We start from the raw sequence: 9,496 nt of genomic DNA, 5'->3' as shown, positions 1-9,496 counted from the left end.
TCGGGTTGGAGGGTGCAATCCTGTTGCATTGGTGACACTTACACTGAGAGCACGAGCTGTGGAATCGTATCGTCGTAGCACATAGCAGAACCTTTCTGGTTATTTACGGATTACAAACGGCGGAAAGCGTCAACGGAGAAGAGGGCAAGCCACCTCAAACTGATACCGTGTTCATAAATAAGAACTCTGTCTCTTTGTTTCAGAGCTGCGTACCTTTAGGTGCTATAGCCAACAATGAACACGGTATCTGCAGGTTGAAAGAGAAGGGCAGATGCACTGATGAGTAATGTAATCCTCTAATCATCTCCAGTTTCTCATTTGTGTGTGTGTGTGTGTTTAGTAGTTTATTATGGTGTGACAACAGTGTTGCATTTCGGATACGCACACACAGGAAATCTTGCATACATTGTAAGTCACATTACTCACGGAAGTCACATCGTCCATGCAGATGTTTCTTCTTCTTCTTCCTCAGGCGGATCCAGGGAGGACCGCAACCGGCGCCCCCCCCCCCCCTTTATTTTTTGTTGAAACAAAAGAAATAAAAAGAAAAAATGGGGGAGGGGTGCGTGCGCCCCCTTTAATTTTGTTAACGCGCCCCCTCTTTACGGAATTCCTGGATCCGCCGCCCCTGTTCCTGTATACTCATGTCCAACACCCCGTAGTAGGGGCGAACCGGACAGGGGGTGCGCTGGTGTTAAATTGCACGGAGAGAGAAGTGTGGGGTCTAGTTGCTTTGCTCTTGGATGTACTGTAGGGTTGCTGCTCTAAAGGAGTCTTTGTTTGTGATGTTGGAAATTGTCGATGGGAGAGAGTTCCAGTCTATTATTGGTCTTGGGATGAACGAGTATTTATAGCATTTTACCGAGTCTTTAATCGAATTCATGTCATGTCAGATGGAACGTGTGTGTGTGTGTGTGTGTGCGTGTGTGTACATACTTTTTGTGCTCACTGCGTCTCGATCGTATCCCTCACCCACAATACATTGTACATGTATATTGATTCTAGCTGGCTTTTCGTATGAAAAAAACGAAATGTTATGAAGTGGAAGCAATGGTGATAAGCAAGGAATTTCCTGTCACGTTCATTTTTCTGGTTGCATAACCATCGCCACTTTTGTGTTAATACATAAATGCATTGGGAGAGTGTAAAAAAAAAAAATGCTTACTCGACCTACACATGAACGCATCGACAATGCAATTGAACTTGCTGATACTCAAAGAACCAAGGGTGGTACGAAAGATTCACTCTACAGATAAACTCAAGTCTGCGGACAGAACACGCCCACACCATATTACAGACAAGCTAGAGACAGGGTTGCATCAGAACCGAGTTCTCCAAAATAAATTTGGACCGATTCTGCCCAAATATGGCTTGAATAGGATGGATTCGAAATGTACAGTACAAATCTGTATTCGTTTCTGATTCGGGGAGCTCCCCGAATCAGAGACGAATAGGTTCCGAATAGGTCCCGAATCAGAGCAGAATCGCCAAGAATTGATCCGAATCAATATTGGGCATCCCGAATTAAACCGAATGCCAGCCCGAATAGTTGCCAGAGTCGAGCCAAATGTGGCCAGAATCGAGCCGAGTGTGGCCCGAATGCCCCGACTACAGCCAAACAGACCCGAATGACGACCCGAATGTCGACCCGAATCGGGACGAATATGGCCAAATGCGCCGAACACGTCATCGACTTTCATGTCGGGTCCTACTGGCGATCTGGCTCTCTTCTTCGCGAGGATATTCGAGTCATTCTGGCCGCTCACTCGACCTATTCGGCTGCTATTCGGCTCACTTGCCTGTATTCTGCTCTATATTCGGGTTACGATTCGGATGGATTCGGGGAGGTATTTGGGGCAGTCTGGGCAGATTCAGCTCGATTCGTTATACATGTATTCGGGTCTACTTGGCTTGATGATTCGGGCCGTTTCTCCCCTAACGATACGAATAGACCAGAATCTGCCCAGAATGTCCCAAATGGCTCCCCGAATCCAACCGAATTCCATCCGAATATATCCCGAATGTGGCCCAAATGAAATTTGTCGGGACCACATTCGGGAGTATATTTGAGGGTATTCGACTGGTTTGGAACATTTCAAAACGAGCCGAATACGCTGTACCTCGACGAATGTTCCAGAATTCCTCCCGAATTTTCGCCCATTCGGGAAAGGAGAGCAGAATACTCCCGAATCCATCCGAATACGTCTTGTACTCGGGTGCATTCGCAGCTGATTTGGTTGCGATGTAACCGAGGTTTTATTCAGTTTAGAGCAAACAAATGATTGTTGAAAATGAACAGACAGAATGTGACGGAGTCAAGTACAAAGCCCTCTTTATTAGTATGATAAGAGATTCGCCTTCAAAGGTATTCGTGAAAGCCGGGGGAAGGTGTATAGTCTACCAAAACACTGCCCAATCATGGCTAACCGATTACAACAACTCCAAAAATAACTATGAATCGTACTCTACATGAAAACGACATTGATGGACACTGACCGATATTTTTTTTTCTCCCGCAGACAATAACGAACCATAGAAGGAAGCAAAGAAAACAAGATTATGATAAAGACCAACCTAATGAGTAATCTCCTTGTAACGGAGAAACATTCATACGTGCTATCCAAGGAACTGAGCGATGCGAATGCATGTTGACTTGCACTGATTCATAACACTCTCATTATCGCTTATGTGGCAACAAGAATATGTATCTAAATACATGTATGTGTCATTTCATCACTTCATAACAATACACTGTATTTCTACAGTAACTATTCTGCTTCATATTCCTTGGATACACCCACAAAAACCTTCTAAATCACATTTTCTCAATCATTGCTTAAGTACTAATGACTAAAAAAAGACATTGAAATGCAACTTCCCATAGACCAAGCATAACTTGCATGTTACCCGACAGTGTCTTTCGTCAATCAAATTAGCAGCAAATCTGAATATAGTCGGATAATCAGTTAAGTGATGTCCTGTAAAAATCCCATCTGTCTAACTCTAAACATGAGGCCTTCACATCATGTCCAAAAAAGGCAATTCCATTCGATTAAAGTGCTTTGGCTGCCACATTCTTTCGCCCTCCTGAACATTCAACATATTTCAGATACAAGGCTCTGTCGCCCCAATTACACTGAATGTGGAATCTTTGGTACAACACAGCCCACTGCTGAAACAGCGCATATATTAGCACAGGGAATACTTTTATCACGGCAAGTATGAACATGAGTGCAACTAGCCTGTTGTTTTTTTTTTTCTTTGCTGTTGTGTATTTGTATTTTCCTACCTCTCGCCCATTATACACAACAATTAAATTTTTAAATTAATTTTTTTTTTCAGTTTCTGATGAAATACTATGGTATCCTTTTAAAGCAAGTGTGAGATGAACACAAAGTGAGTGACTCGATGAGATTAACCTTTCAGTCATCAATTTGGGGCTTTGTGAGCAACTATTTCCTCGGAAGATTTACAACATATTTCATTAAAGAATTTCCTGTTCATGATTGCACACAACTGTCCATGAATAAAATACAAAAGACTGATTTCAAATTGAAGATGTAGAAAGGGATAGGCAAGAATATAGTATAGGATATAAATCAAAGAATGAAGGGATTCAAAACTTTTTTGTGGGGTTTCTCCTATACCCTGAGTGAAGACAAAGTCATCATCTGCTACACTGCATGGGAAACTAAAATTTTTATAAACATCACTTTTTAGTAATAATAATCACTGGAAAATACTTGAACTCACTGGATATTGATGACAAAATTCTATCCCGAAAAAATGAATAAAAATAATAAAGGCATATTTTACCATTTGCAGATGAAAGAAAAACCCCGCATTAGTGCTTTGAAATAGTTCAAAAATGTGAGTTTGGGATAGAAACAACCACTGTAAATATTTGAAGCCGTATGAGTACAGTTCGACCTCGATTATCCGGCCTCCTTTTATCCGGAAATCTCTATTGTCCGGACACATTCATGCAGCGAAGGACTTTTTATTCATCCAAAAATTGAGAAAAAACAGTGACTTTAAACTCAACTAAAATTTCAACAAAACTCACACGATATACCTACAATATTTCCGACAGAACTAACATAAATTCATACCACATTACCATCATATAAGTAAGCAGTCATGATCTATCGGGACTACAATTTTGCGCAGGCTAGCATAGATTACACCACCGTTGCGGGATACGCTACCTGCCTAGCTGCCAATGCACTGGGATGGCAGCTTGGACGGCAGCTATATACATTAACATTGTGTCTCCCATATCCGCCCAATTTGCTTATCCGGATGAGCGCCGGCCCTGACATGGCCGCATAATCGAGGTCGAACTGTAATGTTAAGTATTCTTAAATCCACAATATAGGAACAACAATTATAATAAAAATGTTGCTTGACAAAACCATCTAGCAGTATGGTTTAATGAGATAAATACTGATACATGTACATGTATTTGATATGGCAGGATGTTTTGTGATACAACAGACCTTCATATATGCATCAAATGTGATATATTGAACATTTTTTTAATAGCTGTTTTCAAGGGTAAACAGGACCTTTCAGTATGTGAGAGAGTATTTTGACAAAATATTAATAAAGACTGACTGACAGCTAACTGAACCCCATTAAACCAGCCTGGGCTTTTTGGTCATGCTGTATCCAGGGGGAAGTGGATTCCCCCCTCCAAGATCTCAGCCACCAGGAGCGTGATCCCAACGAAATTGGGCATGCATAACACCCACGTTGTTATCTATTGGGAATCTGTAACACTGTTTTTCGACTTTTGTTTTTTGCTTTTTCATTGGAAATTGTCACTGACCAATTAATCACTGACCATAATCAGCACCAAATCAACTAATCAAAGTGATTAATAGTAAAAAAAAAAAAAAAATAGCCAGGTTTTATGAGTTTTTAATGACAGAGCACTGTTTTCCCTGTGAAATGAACACACAATCACAATATTATGCCCATACTGGCATGACATACAGTAACAAAAATGGGCGTGGCTTAGTAACGGTATGCTCGGACATTGCAAATTTGGTCTCAAAAGTTGTGCAAGACTTGAAAAGAAAGTCAAGAAGCCTAATTACAAGGCCCTCTTGACTTGCAAAATTATTGCAAAAGACATCGAAGGGGGGCAGTGAGTCTGCCCCTCCCCCCAGCCATTTACAGGTTAAATGTTCTTTGTTCCAGTGTTTGGTACATCATGACTGATTAGTGGGAGTATAATTACCCTACAATCAATTCCTGCTCTGATGTAAGATACACACAGCTAGCATCACAATCAATGTTTACAGCAGGTTTCTATACAGAATTCTCCACAGTAGTCAAGTCTTCCTCTTGTTTCATTTGGCCCTGTCCTTGAGACTACAGTCAAACCTGCCTTAGTGGCCACCTGTTTATAGCAGTCACTCATTTAGTCTTCCCTGGGTTACCAATCCAGATACACCTGTAGGTTTGACATTAGTAATACATACAGTCATTGATGAACATCAAACCAAAACCACCCATACATCTGTCATTGTGTCATTACTTCAGAATCTACACGTGTATGTCTTTTGCCTGAGTTGGAACATACAACATGTGTACCTGACAGAGATGATGACAGAATTGCATTCTAAACATACAAATCACAACGTGATACATGATCACCTGCATTAAAAAAAAAAAGACAAATGATCAGCAAATGAATTTCAATAACACTGATATTATAGGAAGTGTAACTTCCTATAAAAAACGGCTGTAAAACACTCTCTGTGTTGGCACCATTACTTTCAATAGATTACCATAAACGTCACCCCTCTTTGAACACTTCAGCAAGTGCCATCTCCATTGTTACACTTCGTCTGTATCTCCAATTGTGTATCTGAATCTTGATTGTTCCCTATCAAAGTTTCATAACACTCCTTTCTCTATGATCTTTCTCCCTCCCCATCCCCCCCCCCCCACCCCTCACCATCTAATAGCAATATGCCTGTAAACATGTCCATGCATATTACTGGGTATCTCATACAAAGTATCAGACACAATGTATAGATAGAACACATCACCCCATTTCTATCTGTAGAAGATCCTTTCGATCTCTTGAAAGAAATGTCAAATGTCAACACAAAAGCTGCCTTGGAATGTGTCGATGTGTGTGCACGTATGGACAAGGAGGTCACATCCACTATGCGCGAGACATGGTGAGGTCACATGTACAGCCAAGACTCCAAGCTGACTCAAACATCAATCATTTCTTCTGAAGCTGCTGCTTCATGGTGCTGATCTTGGCTGAGAGTTGTCTGTTACCAGAACAGTGCCTCAGAACAACGTTCAAGTCTTCTTCACTCTTCTGTTGAAAGGCAAGTTCAGCTGCCTCTTCAAGGGCCCTTGAGCAAAGAAAGAGAGATACATAAAGTCACTCTTACTTAAAGGTAGAAACTGTGGCTGACAAAAGTGAAGATCAAAGCCCAAACTGGCAACAAATTGGCTACATTTGAAAACAAATGGGGATATTTCAGTTTTCAATTTCTACATATGATAGAAATTTACCCAAGAGTCTCTGTTGATTTAGCTGGAAATAGAATACAAAAAGTGTTGCTCTTATCATCAGAACACACTTTTCTTGAATCAAGGTGCCCATGTAAAGGGAAAAGATGCCAGAAAGAAAATCTTGAAAGTTGACAATGTACTCACATCTCAGCAACTAACAAACAAAACATACGAGTAGTACCAAAGAGGTAGATCATAGGAGAAGAAGCCCATGTATAATCTTCTTGTCAATTAATCAGGCATGGCTTGTTTTAAGTGTGTGTTCTGTACTCACCACTATAAACACTAGCATGTGGTGAGCATATGAATGATTTTAAAAGAGGTACATGTATGATGAATAGCAAACTGAACTGCGTATAAAGGACGGATGAAGTTAAAGGGACATTCCAGACGATTTTCATAATTTCACATCGTGTAGTACATAAATTGACAACTCCATGTATAGATTTGTGGAATTTATTGTGGTTTTTGATCAGAGAAACAATATTTTGAAAAACCTTAAACAAATTACACTGAACAAGGATGACGACATAGGAGGTTCACATATTTCAGAAATGTAGCAGTGTAATTCCATTACAATACCGCTTGCTTGAAAGTTCACCTGTGTATAATCTATGCATGCCTTCTTCTTTTGTTCTGCTTCCTTGAGCCCCAACTCACGCATACTTATGGTGACTCTGCCATGTCATCATCCTTGTTCATTGCAATTTGTTCTAAATTTTGACAATATTCTTATTCTTCATCTCAGCTATCGTAAAATCTGAAACTCTGTCCTCAGTATACAGTTAAACTCGCATAAGTCAATCTTCTCAGGACTGAGCAAAACACATCGACTTAGGCGAGTTTCGACTTGTGCGTAAGTCGAAAAGAATCGACTCAACAACAGTCACACCACACGTACATTATGTATAAATGTACATGTATGTTGTCTACTCTGGAGCCGAGAGCTGGAGAGGTGTGCCGCAGCACGGGTCACCCGGCAGGGCCGCGGCTAACTTTGCATGGACAGTGCATTAGCATTGGCACAGGTCCGATTACTTTACACCCTTGTTAAACCTTGGGGAAGTGAATATGAACGATATTTGAGCAGTGATTGATTCCAGTTTACCATACCGTGGCTTGAAATGCGTGTAGAGGTGTACTTCTGATTTACCCGTGCCCGTAACTTTCCCCCTACTTTCCGCTTTGACAACTCAGCAGCTTCATCCATCCACTGCACAGCGCAGACTGCAAACATACACAGACTATACACAGCCCAGTCGCTGTACGCACAACTATACACAGCCCAGTCGCTGTACGTACGTAGCGCTAGCGCGACAGGGCTGTACCAGCGGACCTCCAAACACGAAGAGAGTTCAACAATCGCATGCGATCGCTTTGAATTTTGATACTTTAGATCATTTTTTTTGTCACCTGTCTGGTCGGGCTGGTTCTTATGTAAACAAAAACTGGCGTCTCGTGATTTTGACAGTGATTTATTGCACAATAAAATCTTATTCGACTTAGGCACAGTGAATTTAATGGTTTTTCCATGAAAGTGTTCTTGGAATTTCATCGACTTAGGCGAGTATTCGACTTGTGAGTGAATTATTACACGTAAGTCAATGGGGAAAAATCAGGACTTTTTAAAATCATCGACTTGCGCGATTATTCGACATATGCAATGTCGACTTAGGCGAGTTTAACTGTAACTAATTTATAATTGTTCAAATGCAAAAATCTGAAAATCATCCAGAGGTCTCCTTTAACCCGTTGAGGGCGGGCTGATTTTGCTACAACACGTATTTCCCGTAGACACCTGCCCAAGTATACTCGGGACTTGTCTTCAATGGGTTAAGCAGCCAACAGAGATATCAATAACCTTAATAAGATTTGTACGAAGGAAAGGCTCAAAAGAAGAGCAGTGGCATAAATAAAAGTTAGCCAGGTTAAATGAAAGAATTTTTTTCAAACAAAAAAGTATATCAAACAGCACTGAAGTACATTTAAATAAGAGGGGGTGGGTACATTTCTGAACGGATCATTGATTATCATGGCATTGTTTTGCTTCATATAACAAGATATCCAACACATTACACCTCCACTTAACTTACCCCATTCTGACATACATCTTGACCCTCTGCTCTGGGGCTACCTTGGCTGCGTACTTATTGGCTTCATACTTGTTGTGATGTTTCATACACACCTCTACAAATGGCTGCAGAAAGAAAAAGGACAGGGCAAACTCTAATTAAAGGTACATCAAACACATATCAATGAATGGATAATCATGATCACATGTTGTTGTACGATCTATGGCCGAGTAATTGGCAAAATAGTGAATGATACTGATTGACAGAAAGGTGATATATCTAGCACAGTCAAACAAAAAACCGATGTATTTCACACCATGCTACGTATGCCCTGAATGTCCTATCATGACAAAATGCTACCACATGACTGTCGATAATTCATGATGCAGCAGGAAGACTAGGCTAGTGACACATAATCAATTTGGGTAAACATTATTTGCAAAAGCTGATGCACTGTGTCTGCTATAAAGCTTTTGTGTATAATGATGCAACTATAGGCCTGAAGAAGCCTCACTCCTTGTCTGGTAACAGTTCACTATTACAGTAATAAACAAATGGCTAAAAGTGAATGAAAGACTCTGCAAAATGAAAGCTCACCTCATATCCAATAGGGGACTTCTTGCTCTTGGCAAATCGCTCCAACTCAATCCACTCAGATGCACCTGCAAGGGCATCTGTCTTCAGCCACCAGAATCTACCATTTGAGATAGCAAGGTGTTCTACATATTGAGTCATTTAGACATTGATAAGAATGATTAATTTGATGTTTCTTTGGGACATTTGATCATGTCACATATTGATCATGGTATTCTAGATTTTATCATTTTTCTACCTTTTCTTGAGGATGTGTGCCTTTCTTCCTCTCATTATGGATAACA

At 40.6% G+C, this 9,496-nt stretch overlaps 1 protein-coding gene across 1 annotated transcript in view; it reads right to left on the bottom strand.

The window, feature by feature from the left end:
• Positions 1-6,068: 6,068 nt before the first annotated feature.
• The window catches only part of LOC139738768 (vacuolar protein sorting-associated protein 16 homolog), a 32,652-nt gene continuing 29,224 nt past the window's right edge, over positions 6,069-9,496 (bottom strand). Inside the window, exons 20-22 of the mRNA XM_071649408.1 lie at positions 9,216-9,312; positions 8,640-8,743; positions 6,069-6,383 (exon numbers count right to left, since the gene is read on the bottom strand). Of these exons, the coding sequence (XP_071505509.1) occupies positions 6,245-6,383; positions 8,640-8,743; positions 9,216-9,312 (340 nt within the window). The 3' untranslated portion in view covers positions 6,069-6,244. The remainder of the gene's footprint in view (positions 6,384-8,639; positions 8,744-9,215; positions 9,313-9,496) is intronic.

The sequence above is a fragment of the Diadema antillarum genome, unplaced genomic scaffold (genome assembly GCF_040938485.1).
Source record: "Diadema antillarum isolate AM-2024a unplaced genomic scaffold, OU_Dant_1.0 seq00000767_RagTag, whole genome shotgun sequence".
In the NCBI taxonomy this organism is placed as follows: Eukaryota; Metazoa; Echinodermata; class Echinoidea; order Diadematoida; family Diadematidae; genus Diadema; species Diadema antillarum.
Note: the sequence above shows the minus strand (reverse complement) of the source record. Positions and strands in the feature narration are given on the sequence as shown.